This window comes from Balaenoptera acutorostrata, chromosome 3 (genome assembly GCF_949987535.1).
Source record: "Balaenoptera acutorostrata chromosome 3, mBalAcu1.1, whole genome shotgun sequence".
Lineage (NCBI taxonomy): Eukaryota > Metazoa > Chordata > Mammalia > Artiodactyla > Balaenopteridae > Balaenoptera > Balaenoptera acutorostrata.
In genome coordinates this window covers 39,407,923-39,427,171 of record NC_080066.1, presented here as the reverse complement: position 1 = coordinate 39,427,171, position 19,249 = coordinate 39,407,923, and the positions used below count along the sequence as shown (strand labels likewise).

Below are 19,249 nucleotides of genomic sequence, written 5' to 3'. Positions count from 1 at the left end.
TCATTTAAATTAGATCGAGCCATAAACTGTATTTGGGTGTAACTTCTTATCAAGTCAGCACGTGTTGGTTGTGGAGCTACTATGTGCAGAGCCCTGTCCTCGGCCACCACGGTGGGTGCTCAGTGCGTCTACACTAGACTGAATGCCGTGATGGGTGTACACGATGCAGCTGTTCTCTTCTCCCTCCTCAATGAGGGAGGGTTCAGTTGGACAAGACTTAGGAAAGGAGACAAAATTTACTGAGAGCCACACAGTTGTCTCTCATTTAATCCCCACGAAAGCCCTATGCGATGGATCCTATTTGATCAGCACTTTAGAAGTAAGGAAATCGATCCTTCAAGAGGTTAAATAATTGGGCCAAGGTTTTATGTTCACATATAAGTATCAAGACTGCAATTTAACAGCATCTATGTGACTCCAAAGCCATCTTCTTCTCACTACACAGCCCTGCCCTCCACCCACGCCATTCCACCCAGCCATCCACCCACCCACACACCTGCATAAGTGCTTGGCCTGGTAGTTTAAACCAGCGGTGGGAAAGAAGTCACAAGCTGGGATGTATTCGTTAATTAATTGGTGGTAACAACAAGGAATGACAAGAACGTGGGCAGAAAGGAGATGGTTTCAGGCCAGGGTACCTGGAAGTTCCCAGGAGGTAGTATTTGCACTGCGTTCAGAGAAGGCTATGATCAGGTCCGATGTAGAGCTGTTCTACAGATGTAGAGTCTTCTGGAAAGAACAAACTGTGTGAGCAAAAGGAAGGATGGGAAAGTGCAGGGCCAGACCCAAGCCAAGGGCACTGCTGGGAGATAAGCCCATGGCCACATTAGCAGACATACCAGGTATGACAACATCTGGACCTGTATCATTTCTTGATTTCTTTATTTTTTCTCCCAATTCCACCACTTGAGCCTTGCTCCTCCCCTTAGAGCCTCCCCTAATTCCTCTGAGACTTAGGCAGGACCTCCACAACCTCACAGCTCCCCTCTTTGCATCCTGTTGCCCCTCACTTCTTCTGCAGCACATTGAGGGCACAAGGGACATCTTTCCAAGTGGGCTTGGACCTTCCCAGATAATGCTGATCTTGGTGCAGGGGCAAGTAACAGACGAGCTGGTTCTTAACCATGGGGGAGACTGTGATGTGACTGTGAGATGTGACTCACTCTGACCCCGTATCAAATGAGTCTCTCTTCTGCACTGTGTGGAGCTGGCATTTAGAATCTCAGAGAACTCCAGGGACAATTCTCCCACTCTGCCCCATGTCAAAGATGGAAAAACTGACGCTCAGAGGCAGGGTCAAGGTTAGGATCCAGCGCCCACTCGCTGATGTCTGCTATCTCTGGGTATAGGTTTGTCTCCATCTGCTAGGCTATAAGCAACTCAGAGGAAAACCGTTCCTCCCCACCTCATTGTGCCCTTCTGTCTAAGCACAGTGCTGCTTGAGGCCAATCCTAGACAAAACTATGGGCTTGAAAGGTCGATCTACAGCCCCCCACCCACTGCCAGCTGCCTTTTTCAGAGGACCCACTTCATTGCCAAGAAAGCAGGAAAACATTTGCAGAATTTACTATGCTTTGGTGATGACCAAGCAAGTAACACAATAAGAATAAGGAAATCAACTATATAGAAAAAGATATAGATGGAGAGAGAATACGGAAAAGGGAGAGAAGAGAAAGAGGAGGAAATACAAAAACAGTATTAGCCTCCATGAAAATTACCTTCACAGTGTTCCTGGGGTGAAGCTTGCATTCTGATTCCAGTTTGCAGTTAGGAAAACTGAGGGCTTGCATATGTTCTCCTGGAATCAGTTTCCTGGCTCCCCTTTTGCACACCGCCCCCAACCATGTCTATTTAGAATATGTGGAAAATTAGCAGCTGCAGTTGGGATCACTCTGGCCAGATGTGTCCTTGGTGTGGGATCCCTACCACTTCCCCTATGCTGGGTTTAAAACTCCAATCTCAAGTGCATATGCCACCACTTGCATGCATAGATCCATGAGTGGTAAGAGAAGAGGCACCACTGGGAATTTAGCCTGCAAATAAATGATGTGCTGGAGACTGGTGGCTAGGGGAATGGCTGACCTTGGTCCTCTTGAATCCCTCCTCAGGAGTTAAGTCACAGACACAGAGCCCCTTGGGTACTGGCAAATCTTACTGGTCAACCAGTCTACTAAATTCCAGCATCCACCCATTCGTTTAACAAGTAGGTGTCAAATACCATTTTTTGTCGTTCCTGACCCCCAACCCACTCCCCACCTGACCCGCACTGTGTGAATTAACACAGGAGGACTTTTTTTTTTTTCACTTAAGGCTTGATTTTAACTTTAAGGAGGTCACAGTCTGCATGATGAGGCCAAGCTAACATATGTAAAACAACAGAGAAAAATAAGTGCCAAAGTGGCTGTACAGGCAGTCACAGTTGGGAGAGCTGAACTGAGGGGCAGGGCCTGATGAGGCTTCATGGAGGACACAGGGGCCCTGCAGGGTCAGGGAAGGGGGAGTGAATACATTCACTTAACCAGCAAACATTTGCTGAGTCCACACTAATGTGGCTGTCAGGCTGGGCCTGGGAATATGACATGGAGATGACTGTGACCCCACCCTGCCCTCAGGCTGGCAAACTGGCCTCGGTTTCAGGGTCAGCTTCAGAACTCATGCAGGACAGCAAAATGAAGGAAGAATAAGGCTTCATTAGGAAAGGAGAAGTGCTCATTACCCTTCCGCCAGCCGCCTTCTTTATTTAATATTAGTAACTTCCAGTAGTGTGCTGCTAAGCCTACTCTCGAAAAAGGAAAGAAAAAAAAGAAAAGCCCTTGTTTGTAGTGTTTCCTGATTTCCATGGTGTAATACTCCCATCGTGACCGATTTCAAGCACTGGCTCTCGCTGGAGCCCTGGGAAGGGAAGACCCTGAGGGGGTCACACTCCTGGGCTGCACCCGGACTATGACCTTCCCAAAGTCACACACTGTACTGATGCACTAGCATTAATCATTACTGCTGTGTGCATCACAAGCAAGCAATATATATCTCTAGCTGAGATTTATTGACTGCAAAATGGTCTACCTCAGAGGGCTGTGCCCCTCATGGGTGCTCAACAAATGTGGGCCTCCAGCCCAACCCTCCTCCCTCAGAGGCCTGGGGTTGAAGGAGGTGACTTCTAAGGTGCTTGGGCTTCCATTTGTTCATTCATTCATTAATTCATTCAGTAGATATTTCCTAATTGCCCTCTCTCTCCGCTGGATACTCTTCTGGGGGTCAGGCAGACAGTGAGGAACAAGCAGACACGGTCACCGCCTTGTGGAGCTCACGAACCTGGCATTAAGACAGCCAGTCCTGAGAACTCGGGACCAGAACGCTGGTCCTGGCTCCATCTCCAGCTTACTGTGTGGCCTTGAGCAAATCACTTACCTCCTTGGGCCTCAGTCTCTTCACCTGTAAAATGGAAGAGTTGGACTTGATGTTCACTAAAGTCTATCCCAGCTTTGACCTTCTGTGGCTCCAGGGAGGGAGAAGAAGCCACATGAGGAACATTTGAAGGAACTAGGAATGTCTCCATAGGAGAACAGCAGATGGGAGAGCAGATTAGACCCCTGAGGATCTGGCATGAGTCCCATAAAAGAGGAGTGGGCTTGTTTAGTGTGGTCCCTGAGGGTAGAACTCATGGGTGGAAATTGTAATAGGGGTGGGTCACCTTGACTCCGTCTTGAAATATATTGAGCACAACTGGAGCTGTGCAGCCATGGGTGGGTCACCCCGTGAAGGAATGAGCACTTCCTGTTCGATTAGAGGCTGAAGACCACCTGTCCCGGCCACATAGAAAGGATTTCCGGCAGTGAGGTCATGATTGTAAAACCCCAAAGCCATCAGTTCTGAAGGAACCAAAAGCAGTCATTTGGTCCACCGTGCTGTGTGGAAGAAGCAAATAGGATGCAAAAAGATTACAACTCCATGAAACGCAAGTAGATGCCTAAGGAAAAAGACCAGAAAGAAAACTATCAAAACACGAATAACGGTTGGATTAGGATTGAGGATTATGGTGATTTATTTTCTCTAGTTCCTTATTTTCCAAATGTTTGGTAGGGTGGTGATGTTGTTTTTGAAACAAACGCAGTTTTATTCTTTATGGAAAGTCATCTAGTCCAACCCTCATCCCAGGGCAAGAAGCCTCCCTGTAACCTCTAAACTCTCTCCAGTCCCCACATTCTGAGGGGCTCACCCAGGCCTGACACCAGGGAGGTGGGAGGAGAGTGGCGCTGATGGATGCCTGCTGAGTGCCAGACCCTGGGTTGGGTACCAAGCCAGAGACGCAGCCCCCGTGCTCCAGAAGCGGGGCCTGCCTGGCACATTATCCTACTCGGTCTCTGAAACAGCAGTGGAGGTGGGTCCTGTTTCATTAAAGCAGGAGGTGGCCAAGCCAGGACTGGGACCCGGGTCTGGGGGTCTCCACTGCACGTTGCTGGAATAGGAATTCAGGGCAAGCAGGCAAGCTGCCCATTCAATCCCATAATCTGATGGAATAAAGGTCAAAGGCCCAGCAGGATTGGCAACCATGGGACAGAGTCTAGCTGATGGGGAGGTGGAGTGTTTTCCTGTGTTCAGCTATGGGTCTCTCTCTCTCTCTCTCTCTCTCTCTCTCTCTCTCTCTCACACACACACACACACACACACATGCAGCCTCAGTCAGGTTCAAAGCACTAGCAAGCTTACTTTCTCCCATCAAGCCTCCTAATAATTCTCTCCTAAAAAAGCCGATTCCTTGATGATGAACCCAACCTCACACACACGGATCCCACAGAAGCTCCACTCACACACCCCGGCCTTCACCCAGCATCCACTTCCCACCCTCCAGGCTCCTCTTTCCCTCCATTTCAGACACCCCCTTCCCCCTTCCTCAGTCCCAGCTACCCAATCCCCTCACCACACCTAACTCTGCCTCCCATGGAGAAAGGCCTCCCTGTTGACGGGACTGGCAAAGTCCATCTCCTCACATAAAGGCTCAGTGAGTCCTGGAGACACTTGGAACCCAGACAGAATGGAATTTCTCCCTATTTTCTTTACAGCTCAGAAAACACACACAAATACAAGAGCATATTTATTGCGATACTTCTATCCCAAAGTTTGTCTTAAAAAAAAGAAGAAGAAATAAAATTAGTTTCTCTGCCCACACCCCGCCTCCCCCATGCCCACTCCCTGCCCTTTTCATTCCTGGCTGAGGCCAGGGAGAAAAACAGAGCAGGCCCAAGCCCCACAGAGAACCATTGCCTCCCGGACAATGTCAGGCTTGTTCAGAGAGTGAGGAAAGAAGCACAACTCTGAAAACATACACAGAACTTCCCCGTGAAGGGTGTTCTGAAGGAAGAAGAACAGGCGGCCTTGTGTCTGGACACGGTTTCCCTGAGGCTCTGGGAAGAGGGGGGCCCGCAAGTCTAGCCCCCTGCTCACAGTGGAGGAGACACCTGACCGTTTTAGCCTCCGGGGGAATATTTCTTGGCCATGACGGATCACACTGGACCTGAGAGAGCCAGAACCTGGAGCTCCAGAGATTTTTCTTTTTGAAGACAGCCTCTAAGGAGAAAAATCCCTGAGGAGAAGCAAGGGGCTGCTTCTTAAGCCTTTGGGATTTCCCAGACTTCCTACTTATTTTATGCCTCACGGCTCCATCTCTGGGCCCCCAGCAGCACCCATACAGACGGCCCTTCATCCCTCAGGTGCCCAATGTACGTGGAATGAATGAAGGATAGCAGTGGAAAGATCACTCAAACGACAGACTGGGGTCACCCAAGAGGGTCCGCAGGGTCCTGGGCCCTGCCCGCCCCTCCCGCACAGATTCCAGAGATGGGGACCACGGGAGGCCCTCATCTTCACATCCTCTGGCCCCAGCTGATGGTGACTGAGCCAATAGCGACAGCTGCTGGGCCATCAGATGCTGACAGAGTCAAGGTCAGGGACACTGGCCACAGCCTCAGTTGGGCATTACTCTCAGCCTCTGAAAGCTCCCTTCTTGTCTTTAGTTCCAGGCTTCCTCCCTCCTTCCGGCGGAGCATGCAAACACTCATTAAACCAAGACAAAACGCTCACAGACTGAGAGGAGGGCAGGGAAGGCGCCAATGCAGGTCCATCCAACAGAACAGCTCAGTAAACATCCTCAGGCACGTGTCATGGGGTGCAAGTCACAGGTGTCAGCAGTGTGACTGCACACCCTCTAGCTGGCAGTGCCACATCCTGGCTGCGCGTTAGAACCTTCTGGGGAGCTTTTAAAACGTCTGAGGACCAGGCTGAAGCCCAGGTGATCTCAACGTGCAGCCAAAGTTGAGAACCACCGCTCTGGTTGATCTCTTGCAAATTCAGATGGGTCTTCTTGGGGTCTACCTGCACTGGCCCACTTGGAGTCAGGGTCCCAGTAATGCAAGGATGCCCTTCAAAGATTAGTGTACTTAGCGTGACAGTTTTCCAGCAGATGGCAATAAGGAAAGTTTGTTTCTCTAATTCACATGAAGTCATTGTTCGGGCCAGCAGGAGGGCTCCAGGGATCCTGGGCTCTCATTCCTCTCCTAAATTATTAATCTGTCCATCCCACAGAGCTCTCTGGGTGAGCGTCCTTCCCCTGACTTGAACCAGGCCCCTGAATTGTGCCCCAAATCTTGGAGCATACTCCATCCTAAAACGTACAAGATTCCTGAATTTGAAATTGGTGACAGGTCCAGATTTCATCAGGGAGGTTGGGTAACTCATGTCAATTTTCTGGGCCTGGGGAATTGTGTTAGTCAGGGTTCTCCAGAGAGATAGAACCATTTGGATGTGTGTATACATATAGAAAGAGATTTATTCTAAGGAATTGGCTCACATGATTACTGAGGTTTTTGGCAAGCTAGAGACCCAGGAGAGCCAGGGTGTTGTTCCAGCCTGAGTCTGAAGCCTTGAGACCCAGGAAGAACCAATGTTTCAGTTCGAGTCTGAAGGCAGTTTGAAGGTCATCAGGCAGGAGAAATGATCTCTTATTTGGGGGAGGTTCAGCCATTTTGTTTGACTCAGGCCTTCAACTGATTGGGCGAGGCTCACCCCCATTAGCCGGGCAATCTGCTCTACTCAGTCTGCCAATTTAAAAGTTAATCTCATCCTTGGGACTTCCCTCACAGTCCAGTGCTTAAGACTTCGCCTTCCAATGCAGGGGGTGTGGGTTCGATCCCCGGTCGGGGAGCTAAGATCCCACATGCCTCACAGCCAAAAAACCAAAACATAAAAAGAAGAAGCAATATTGTAACAAATTCAGTAAAGACTAAAAACTGGTCCACATCAAAGAAAAAAAAATCTTAAAAAAAAATGTTAATCTCATCCCAAAACACCCTCATAGACCCACCCAGAATAACGTTTGACCAAATATTTGAGCCCAGTCAAGTTGACATAAAATCAACCATTGCAGGGATCCTTTAGGATGAGCCTTTGTTGGTCAGAAGATGAGAGGTTCCCTAGACAAGGTAGGAGGAGGTTTCCAACCTCATACCAGTAATTAAACTGAGAAATCCGTGAAGGTTTTGTGAGGAGGGGATTCTTGGAGAAGATATCTCTCGAGTCACGTGCAGCTTCCTTACCGTTTTTTTCTTTTTCACTTTTATTGGAGTATAGTTGATTTACAATGTTGCGTTAGTTTCTGCTGTACAGCAAAGTGAATCAGTTATACGTATACATATATCCACTCTTTTTTTAGATTCTTTTCCCATATAGGTCATTACAGAGTACCGACAGAGTTCCCTGTGCTTATACAGTATAGCCTCCTTATCCTGATGCAATTTCAGATCCACAGGCCAGGAGTTTATCACACTTGACATGTGACACATGACCCTCAACCTCGCTGTATCTGAACCTCCGAATAACTCCTCTCTTCCAGGTGAACTATGACCACTTTACTCTTCGTGTTTGTGACTCTGAGGGTCATCGCGGCAGCCATCTCAGTAGAAGTTTCAGGTGAGGACCTTCCCACTCATGTCTCGTCTACCCAGCAGGCACCGGGGACTGGACTCTGGGGATGGGGGAACCGAACCTAGGCCTGCTGGCCCTGGTGCTTACTCTGGGCCATCACTCTAGAGGCCCCTCTTACCCTCCTCCAGCCCCAAAGCTCCCTAAAGAATGAGGAATCTGTAGGGCCAGTGAGATGTGTCCGCTCAGATCTATGCTCCCTCTGGGTACCCAGAATGCCCAGAATTCCCTGCCCAGCTGGACCCAAGTCACTTCCAGGGCTGCACGGTTCGCTCCTCTGGGTCCGTCCTCCCATGGAGGAACCACGCCTCCAGTCTGAGAGGGGAAGGGGTGGCTGTTTGAGTGTAGACAGAGCTGGGATGTGAGGGCTGGGGTACACACAGACCCCTCAAAGTGCAGAGCTGTGGTGGGAAGAGAAGGGGCCCTGATTTCCCCTCCTCCAGCTTGGCCAACACATCTCAATGCAAAACTCTAAGGAATCCAAGAATTCTAAATTTGAATCTGGCTTTTCATTTTGAAAAGCATCACTGTCAAATAAGAAGATAGAACATGTTTTACTGAACAATCTTTTGGCTTGATTTATAGCTTTTAATTATTTAGACCTATGGTCCATGGGTCTCCATCTGCACTCTTGCTCTGGGACCCACAAATATCCACCCCTGGCTGTAACCTGGGGTGGTTTGCCCACACAGGCCACGCAGCTCACGAGGGTTAGTTGAGAGCTTTAAAAACTTTAGAGCCAGGCGCTGCTGTCACTTCCAGCTGTCCCCAGAGAGCCACCACCACTAAAACCACACTGTGTCATGTGCTAGGGCTGAGTATCAGAGGGAGGTTTCTGTGAAGGGCCTGGTGGTGACCAGCCAGGACATCAAAAGGTGACAGTTCACCCCAAACATTCCTGGCTCCCCTTTCCGTGCCTTGTTATGTATCTGCCACCCACAAATACCTGAAACATTTTTATTTTCAACCTCTAGGTTCTCCTGGAAAAAAAGGTTCAATAAATGTATGAATCTCCATGAAAGGTGCTATTTTTTCAAAGGCTCTTTCTTTCCAATTCCAGGAAGATCTTTGACTTCTAACGGGGTTTGGCAGACACGCTGCATCTTCCCTATCAATGCTCTCCATGTGTTTTTGTGGAGTCTAATCATATCCCACCCCACCCCAGTCTGACCCTTTGCAGACTTAAATGTCTGATCCTCTCTGATGCTTCTCCAGCTAGGCTCCCGATCCCCCAACAGCAGAAGAGAATGATCCATCCTTCTGCAAGGTCAGGATGGAGCCTGAAGCAGACCTCCTTAAGTATTTGATATTTTTATATCTTAGCTTTAAAAGTTGTGTGGATATTTTTTCCTCCCTATAATAATTTTTTCTATCCCCAGATAATTGTTTACCAATTTTTGAGTCAAGCTGTCACTCCAGGAAGATGGGTTCTGTTTATCCTATGGCTTGGCATCGCTTTGGGTACCCCAGTTTGAGAAACAGAGAGGTGGTCTCCCCTCTGAAGCTTCCCCTGCCCTTCTCTGCAGCCCTTTCTGGCTCCATAGTTCCTGTCTTGAGGCACAGAGACCAGAGGTCTTGGGAAAGCTGCTCTGGAAAGGGAATTCCATATGACACAGGATAGACACCAGCACACTCGTGGGACTTTGTCATTTGCAGAAGCACTGACAGGGAGGCTGGGTGGTCCTCTCTGGGCACTAACAGGTCTGTCTCCCACCCCCGTGTCTCCCGCACAGACCCTGACAGCTCGCTGAGTGTCAGCATCCCTGAACCGTCCCCGCTGCGGGTCCCCCTGGGGAGCTCCCTCACCATCCCCTGCTACTTCATCGACCCCATGCACCCCGTGACCACCGCCCCCTCCACCGCCCCCCTCACCCCAAGAATCAAGTGGAGCTGTATTTCCAAGGAGAAGGAGCTGGTGCTGCTGGTGGCGACTGAAGGGCAGGTGCGGGTTAACAGTGCCTACCAAGACAGGGTCACGCTACCCAACTACCCGGCCATCCCCAGCGATGCCACCCTGGAAATCCAGAACCTGAGCTCCAATGACTCTGGGATCTATCGCTGCGAGGTGATACATGGCATCGAGGACAGCGAGGCCACCCTGGAGGTCGTGGTGAAAGGTGAGAGCCTCGTCCCACAGGGGCCCTGCTTCACCTGCAGGAAGAACCAGAATGGCATCCTCTCTCGGGCCAGGCTGTCTGGCTTTCAAATCCTGGCCCCTCCCCCTGATGGTTTGCACCTCAGTCAAGTTGCTTAACTTCAGTTGCTTCCCCTGTAACACAGAGCTGGTAACATCACTCTCTCTGGAATTTAAATGAATTAAATTCTTCAGGGCCACAGTTGCACGTAAATGACAGTCTATTCTTCCCATCAATCCTGTGATTCGGTTGCCTTGTGATCATCCCCATTTTACAGACAAGCAAACTGAGGTTAAGTGACTTGCCTGAAGTTTCCCTGGAAGTGAGCCAGAGCAGTCTCCTGACTCTCTACCCAGGTGTCTTTTCCCTCCCCCACCTCCAGTTCCAGAAGCCAAAGAAAGGGATGAGGACTCCCTGGTTCCCTTGCTCTAGATGGACCAAGGAATATGGTTGCCCTTGGTTGGCTCTAGGACTTCAGTCAGCACCAGATTTTTCCTGCTGGGAGACTCTGCCAAAGACGGTCCACTCCTGTCTGTGCCTTAAACAGGATTCCCACTAGGATGCCCCTGGGCTGAGGGTGCATGGAGCTCTAAGTGTCTCTTTCTGCAAAGCAAATATAGGGTCCTGGAATGACAAGAAAAAATTATAAGGAGGCAGATTTTAGTTCAAGTCAAAGAACTTTCTGATTATCAGAAATATCACAGGTTTCCAAAAAGATGCCTTGTGAGGTAGTGAGCTCCCCGTTACCGGAGGTGTTCCAGGAAAGGCAAAAGGACCACATGCAAATGTGGAGACAGGAGCCATCCATCAGCTAGGGGCGCGACCAGATGTCTCTACATCCCCTTGACTCCTGCCCTAATTCTGCAAGGGCCTGGGTGACGGGAGGCTGTGCCTGACCTGCTCTCTTGCCGTCGTGTCTTGCAGGCATCGTGTTCCATTACAGAGCCATCTCCACACGCTACACCCTGGACTTCGACAGGGCGCAGCGGGCCTGCCTGCAGAACAGCGCCATCATCGCCACGCCCGAGCAGCTGCAGGCCGCCTATGAGGACGGCTTCCACCAGTGCGACGCCGGCTGGCTGGCAGACCAGACTGTCAGGTGAGCCCCAGGCCACCATCGGAGTAGGGTGGATGATGGGCTGGAACGTTGACCAGCACTGAGCTGGTGCCAGCCTGACACAGAGCCCAACCTCAGCTGGGGCTGAAGGGATGCCTTGACCAGTTCTAGGTCAGGCCCCGATGACCTGTCCCAAATCCTTGGTCTTCTGTCCTGCGGTGGAGTGAGTGACCACTAACAACTTTGCGCTACATGAGCATTTTCTCCATGCAAATTACACATGATTATTCTTCCTACTCATTTTTCCCTTTGCCATGATTTCTTCACTTACATCTTTTTAAAACTTTGTTGTTTATATATTTTTGTAAACCACTTTACATTCAGTTTGTCTTTAATAAGGCAAGACGTACGTAAATTAAGCTTCTTGGTGCATTTTTCCCTGAGCACAGCTGCTGAGGAATAGGTTGCACAGCAGGACAGTCAGAGCCCTGCGTTCAAGGAACTGCAATTGTGTGATCAAGCCTGTAAAAGCAAGATGAGACAATTCATTGGGGATGGATCAGAGCTCTAAATGCAAAAGCCAGAACCACAAAGCCACAAGAAGAAAACAAAGGGAAATACCTTTGTAATCTTGGGGTAGGCAAAAGATCTTAGGACACAAAACCCATTAGCCATTTTTTTTAAAGCAAGATAAGACAACAGCCTAGCATAGTGCAAGAGCCCACACCTCAGCCTCAGAAAGAGCTGGGCTCAAATCCCAACTCTAACACTTGGAAGCTGTGTGACCTGGAACAAATTGCTTAACCTCTCTGGGCCCCAGTTTCTTCCAGTTTAAAATAGAGTTGTTATAGCACCTCATTTGGTTGATGTGAGACTCAAATGGTACAGAGCAGGGGTCAGCAAACTATGGCTCATGGGTCAAATCCAACCCACCCCTTGTTTCTGTAAACAAAGTTTTATGGGAACACAGCCACTCCTGTTATTTTGTCTGTGGTTGCTTCATTCACACTACAATGGCAAGGTCACAATGAAGACCCTATGCCCTGTAAGACCTAACATATTTACTATGTGCCCTTTTATAGAAAAGATTTGCAAGCTCCTGATAGAACATGTTTGGTACCAATAAATATTCAGTAAAGGGGTCCTCCTTTAATCACCAGTAACGGTGAAAACATATATCTTAATAAAGCTGGGGAAAAAGCTGTAGAAACAAGTAGCCCACAGATCTAGGCAGATCTCAGCAAACACATCAGTAAGTCACCGTTTCCTCCCACAAGGGAGGAGGATACAACGGCACGGGCCACTGGCCCCCTCCATGCCCTGACTGTCACATCCCTGCTTTGGGTTCCTGGCAGGTACCCCATCCACACTCCAAGGGAAGGCTGCTATGGGGACAAGGATGAGTTTCCCGGCGTAAGAACCTACGGCATCCGTGACACCAATGAAACCTATGACGTGTACTGCTTCGCAGAGGAGATGGAGGGTGAGGCCACCCACGCCCCTCCCAAGAGCCGGCTCCCCAACCCCTTCATCCTGCTGACCCTCAGGATCACAGGGGCCTCCTCCTGGGCAGGGCGTTAACCCAGGTCATCACACCCTCAACACCCCCTTGCTCCCGGCCCCTGCCCCTCCCCCCTCCCCCACCCCTAGGCTCATCATGCCCAGCGTGGGTGGGGGAGGGAAGAGTTCAGGAAGGAAGGGTCTGGCCCCCTCACTCTCCACTTTGGAGAGGGCCTCAGTGGCCCCAGGTACCTGCAAACTGGGCCATTACTGGGCCCAAGAATATTTATAGCTGGTCTCTCACCTGCAACTCTTCCTCCCAGCCAGGACCCCTGCTGCTTGACCAGCCCATCGCTGTCCCAAGCTCCACTGCACAATTAAAGCCCAGCTCAGCCTTGTCACCCTCACAAAGGACCCCCTCCCACCCAGGCCACTCCAGGGGGAGCCTATCAGAAATGTCATTCCCAGGAGAGCTGGCCTCCCAGCCACCCTCTCTCAGCTTTTGTGCTGCCAGCCCCCAGCCCTATCCAGGCCACCCCAATGGGCTAGTTCTGGAGAGCACCAGGGGCAGCGAGAAGGAACCTATAGTCTTTCTCTGGTTTGTAAAGGGAGTTAAGTTTGGTCACAGTCAGAGCTGAGCAAGTTACCCAGGCAAGTGGATGACAGCCCTTCCCCCATCAGCACTCATTCACCCATTTTGGCATTGCAAACTCTGCACCTCCACCCCTACCCCGAGATCACGGCTGCACCCAGGCAGGAGAAGGGCTGACAACCTGGCCCACTGTGAGGCAGGGAACGTCCGCAGCTTCCTCACCACCGTGACCCCTTTCCTCATTCTCACCCCAGGGCCCAAGCCGGTAGATTAAGTAACGAATATTTGTGTTCCCACTTTGGGCTGATTAAAGACACTGATTAGGGCCAACCAGAGCTGCCATTGAGCAGGGACAACCAGAACAACCCCAGGCAGCGATGCCCACCACCCTATCCCTCCCTGCAGCACAACCTTGTTAGGTTTTCAAAAACAGTAAAAAAGAGCCCACAGGCCCCCACCATTGCCCTTATGGACACTTCGGGGCCTAGAGACCCCAATTTGGGAAACACTGCTATTAGGGTCAAAGTCTGATGCCTGCTTTTCCCATCAAAATTTGGAATTGTAAAAAGGATTGCTCTAGCGACTTCCCTGGTGGTCCAGTGGTTAAGACTCTGCACTCCAATGCAGGAGATGTGGGTTCGATCCCTGGTCAGGGAACTAGATCCCACATGCCTCAACAAAGATCTCACGTGCCGCAACTAAGACCTGGCGCAGCCAAATAAATAAATTTTTTTAAAAAAATCAGTTTAAAAAAAAAACAAAAAAGGATCGTTCCAGTGGGCAATGCTTGACTCATAGGAGAGATGCCCCGGTGGCAGGAAGTTCCATAGCAAAGTGTGGGCGAAGATGCTTTCCGGCAGGAGTTTCCTTCCGGGCCTCACATTTGCTCTGCACTTTCCTCACTTCTTTGTCTTTTTGGCAGCTTCTTTATTGGTCCCTGTTTTAGGAAACTGACATCACCCCACCTAAAAGCCCATAGGAAGTGGAGGGCAGGATCTGAAATACAGACATGTGGGACCAGGGATTTGAGAAGTTAGAGGCCAAACCCCGAGGAACCACATGGATCTCCCTGGGGACACGGGGCAGGCGTGGGAGGGAGCTCCTCACCCTGCTGGCTGTGTCTTTCGCAGGCGAGGTCTTTTATGCAACATCCCCGGAGAGGTTCACCTTCCAGGAGGCAGCCAATGAGTGCCGGCGGCTGGGTGCCCGGCTGGCCACCACGGGCCAGCTCTACCTGGCCTGGCAGAGTGGCATGGACATGTGCAGCGCCGGCTGGCTGGCCGACCGCAGCGTGCGCTACCCCATCTCCAAGGCCCGGCCCAACTGCGGGGGCAATCTCTTGGGCGTGAGGACCGTCTACCTGCACGCCAACCAGACGGGATACCCCGACCCCTCATCCCGCTACGACGCCATCTGCTACACAGGTGCGCTTGGGCTGGAGGCTGGAAGGGGGATCGTGCCACCGAAATTGGGGCCCAGAGGATGAGATCTTAGAGTGGGGGGCTGGTTTCTACCCCCTCCAAAGGGCCACTGGGTACCTGAACCCCTTTTCTTAGCACCCCCTATTTTCACGGGTTCCTAGGGGAGCTAAGGTAGAAGCACTGGAGGCTGCAGCGTACCCAGCCCTAAAACTAAAACTGAACTAAAACTTTTAAAAATGTTTTTATCTTATATTTTACACAGTCTAGGTTATACTTACAATTAAGTGCTAATTATTGAAGGGGAAAAAAAAAACAATGAATAATTTGGAGTTGAGTAAATTTTATGACAAAACTGGTGCTAGCACAACAGCATAGCTCATTTCATGTTTAACTTCCACAGCCTGATCTTACACGAAGAGGGTTACTTGTGCAAAAATAATTAGGATTTCCCCCAAAACTTCTCTTAACCTTTCAATATTCCTACCACCCTGTTTGAAGTTCCAGCATCCTCATGGTTGCTCTCTTTGTTAATTACTAAATGGCTTGTTTCTGCCGTTTGTTCATGACTCATGGCACCTTCATCAACTTCATGAGCCCCTGCATCCTTGGGAAGATTTTTCCATTTCTCTTTGTAGCTGATTTACATTGTCCGGTTGGCTAGTTATAACATCAGATGGTCAACAGATACTCACAAGATAGGTAAGGAGACAACTGGCTGGCATTAATCAGGAAGGGATGTTGGAACAAGATGGCTTTACAAGCAGTGAGCTGATTGGTCAGTCTTGTGCTCTGGTGACTGCATTCTCTTGCAGTCTGGAAACCGTGGGCACCCCTATAATAAATACTCAAATCGTTGAGGACCCCTGCAATGGGCCTGGCCAGGTACCAGGCACACAGTAGGTGCTTTCCTTCCTTAGCAGAGGAGGAGACGATCAGCTACTCATCTCCCCCAAGCCAGCCCCAGGCTGAGCAATAATGCCTGTCTTTAACCCCCGGCCCCAGGTGAAGACTTTGTGGACATCCCAGAAGATTTCTTCGGGGTGGGTGGTGAGGAGGACATCACCATCCAGACGGTGACCTGGCCTGATGTGGAGCTGCCTTTGCCCCGAAACATCACCGAGGGTGAAGCCCGAGGCAGCGTGATCCTCACGGTGAAACCCGTCTTTGACGTCACCCCTACCGCCCTGGAGCCCGAGGAGCCCTTCACTTTTGCCCCCGAAGTAGGGGCCACCACCTTCTCTGAGGCCGAGAACAGGACTGAAGAGGCTACCCAGCCCTGGGCCTTTCCCGAGGAGTCCACATCTGGCCTGGGCGCTCCGACAGCCTTCACCAGCGAGGACCTCGTCGTGCAGGTGACTGCAGCCCCAGGTGCAACCGAGGTCCCTGGGCAGCCACGACTGCCAGGGGGTAAGTGCCCGCCCCCTCAGGGGGCTGCATCGGGGGTAGGTGGGAAGGGCTTGGCCTGGGGGTCTTCTATACCTTTAGCTTAACCTGGGACCTGGGACAAGCCTCCCTCCTCTCAGACTTGACTCTCCTCATTTGTGAAACAAGGGGGATGGGCCAGACCAGTGATACCCACGCTCTTTTGTGTGTCTATGGCTCTTTTGCCACAAAGCATTTCCTTCCAATGAAGTCATAGGTGGTATATATCAACAGGTAGAGGCGAAGTGTGATGGAGAATGGGGGCTCTTTTTCCCAGGGGCCCTCCTAGCCCCATCAGGCACTTCCGCAGAATAGAACCACTTGAGATTGGCTGCACTGGGTGACCCCTGGGCCTCTCACAGCACTGACCCTCCCGGGCAGGGGTCAGCAAACTGGCCCGTGGACCGAATCCAGCCCATCCTCTGTTTTTATATGGCCCATGAACTAAGAGTTAAGAACCTTTTTAAATACTTGAGGGGAAAAGTCAAAAGAAGAAGAATATTTTGTGACATATAATGAAAATTATATAAAATTCAAATTTTAATGTCCACAAATAAAGTTTGATTGGAACAAAACCACACCCATTTGGTAACATGTTGTCTGTGGCCATTTAGAGTTATCATGGTAGGATTAAGTAGTTGTGCAGAAACCATTTAGCCCACAAAGCCTAAAATGTGTTCTGTCTGGCCCTTTTCAGAAAACGTTTGCCACCCCAGTTCTGGGATGATGGTGTTTTAGGTGCTTAATAAGTGTCTGGATGATTGGGATGTCACATCACATAAAGCCCAGCTGGTCCCCAGACTCAAGTCTGTGATCAGGAAGGACATATTGGGGTGGCCTCCTTAAGGACCTTGGTGGTGTCCCCTCCTGGAGGAGGGGCAAATGGACACTGCCATCCACCATCACACCCACGATGCCACCAAGTGAGATTTCAGCATGAATTGCCCAGATTAATACAGTATGTTGAGAAGGAAGAATTGTTTGGAAGTTTTGGAGTAACACCAACAATAGCTGAGTCCCAGGGTTGGCCCAGGGCTGGAGAGACCCTCACTCTCTCCACGTGGCCACCACATGGGAAGGTGCCAATGGACACATGAATATCTAACCCAGAACAGGACAAGAACAGGGGCGGACTCAGATCCACAGCTGTGACATAAACTGGCCAGTCACCCAGGGGAGTGTCAAAAGCAAATGTGTGTCCAGCTGAATTCAATGGGGGAGGCAGAGTAAGTAGGGGCTCCAGGATAAGCTACGTGGACCCCAGACCCTTTGGGAATCTGGCAAAAGCTATGAGTTCACTCCCCAGAAATACACCCGGTGCACCCACACAAACTCTTGCAGCCACTTTCAGGAGGACCACCCACCCACTGAACCCTGGAACCTGGGCCAAGTGGAAGAAATGCAGTGGTTGATTTCTTCCTTATCCTTCTCTATATTTTCCAAATGCTCTGTAATGATTGTTTATTCTTTCCATAACAAGAGAAAATGCATTTGTTTTAAAGAGTAACGGGAAAAAAGAGCAGCCTAGGAGTGGGGAACCCAGAAAGGAGGGTTGGGAAGACTTACGGCAGAAGAGTCCTAGAAGGCTCTCTCAAGGAGGTGGCTTTCAGGAGTGGTTTGAACAAGCAGAGAGGACTAGCTTGACTAGGAATCAGATCAGACTCTCTCAAGGAGGTGGCTTTCAGGAGTGGTTTGAACAAGCAGAGAGGACTAGCTTGACTAGGAATCAGATCGGGAGTAGGAAAGGAAGGAGGGGATGAAGGGAGGTCATTCCTCAAGGAGCCAGGGCTCCCTCCACACCTGCAGAGCCTTGAGAACCAGGCACCATGGTCACTGGCATTGTGGCACCTGGTCCATGCCTTGAGCCTGACCTGTCTCTCCTTCTCTCCCTCTCCTCCCCACCCAGGAGTTGTGTTCCACTACCGCCCGGGCTCCTCCCGCTACTCACTGACCTTTGAGGAGGCCCAGCAGGCCTGCCTGAGCACCGGGGCCGTCATCGCCTCACCCAAACAGCTCCAGGCCGCCTATGAAGCAGGCTACGAGCAGTGTGACGCCGGCTGGCTGCAGGACCAGACCGTCAGGTGACAGACTAGCTGGGCTCCCCTCTTAACCCAAACCCAACCATGAGAGGTCAGGCTTGGGGAGCCAGAGCGGGCACCCACCACACTGCATGCCCATTAATTAGTGGTTTCTGGCTAATCCCTTAATTTCTCCCTCAGAATCAAGGCATATTCTGAGACAGTGGGGATGGGCCTCAGGTGACATTAACTCCTTGGACATTTCACCTGAAGAGACATAGAGAGTGCTCCTTGTCAAGCCCCGCAGTCCTCCCCAGCTTGGCCCTTCCATGCCATGGGCTTTCTTCTGAAGCCAGGAATCCCCCAGGGGCCCCCAGACCCTTCTCCCAGCCACACAGGGAATGTGCTGCATGAGAGGTTCCTTCCTGGTTTGAATCCCACTGGACAGCAGAAGACACACCCTGCCCAAGTCCCCAAGTGACCTGCCGGCCACACTCTGAGGCCCTGCATCCCCAGCTCCCAGAACAGGCCTTCATCCGCCCCTCCCATCCTCCTCTGCAGATACCCCATTGTGAGCCCACGGACCCCGTGTGTGGGTGACAAGGACAGCAGCCCGGGGGTCCGGACCTATGGCGTGCGACCACCATCAGAAACCTACGATGTCTACTGCTACGTGGACAGACTCGATGGTACAGACCACGTTCTCACATTTCGGTCTCTAGACAGGCAGGGGGCTGACGGGGTGACACAGAGAAGAGGGAATTACCATCAACCTAATCCCATTCCCACCTGGGCGGGGAGCAGGGGAAGGATCCTGTTTAAGAAAGAAGGGCTTCCCAGCTGGTCTCTCAGGTCAGGCCCCTCCTCTCCCTCCCAAATGGTTCATGTGGATTCCCCAGCATTGCAGGGGAGCATTGGTTTCTTGTAAAAGCAATAAGTTCTATGGATAAATGAATTAATTTACTTACACCAAAAAGTATTATATATACCTTCTGCCTCATGGAGAATCCCAATGCCCATGAACAAATCAAAGGCTCTGAGAAGTCCTGCAGTAAAAACAATCTCTTTAACTCTGCTTAACCAAGCATCGCCCAAGCTTAGTTAAACACAGACCCTTTGTTTGGTCTTAT

General features: G+C 50.7%; 1 protein-coding gene across 2 annotated transcripts in view; it reads left to right on the top strand.

The window, feature by feature from the left end:
- The window catches only part of ACAN (aggrecan), a 63,155-nt gene that overhangs the window by 19,693 nt on the left and 24,213 nt on the right, over window positions 1–19,249 (top strand). For both annotated transcript variants that reach the window (XM_028161913.2, XM_057544025.1), the window contains exons 2-9: window positions 7,886–7,962; window positions 9,708–10,091; window positions 11,034–11,208; window positions 12,522–12,649; window positions 14,389–14,682; window positions 15,682–16,086; window positions 18,008–18,182; window positions 18,681–18,808. In XM_028161913.2, the coding sequence (XP_028017714.1) occupies window positions 7,893–7,962; window positions 9,708–10,091; window positions 11,034–11,208; window positions 12,522–12,649; window positions 14,389–14,682; window positions 15,682–16,086; window positions 18,008–18,182; window positions 18,681–18,808 (1,759 nt within the window). In that variant the 5' untranslated portion in view covers window positions 7,886–7,892. The remainder of the gene's footprint in view (window positions 1–7,885; window positions 7,963–9,707; window positions 10,092–11,033; window positions 11,209–12,521; window positions 12,650–14,388; window positions 14,683–15,681; window positions 16,087–18,007; window positions 18,183–18,680; window positions 18,809–19,249) is intronic.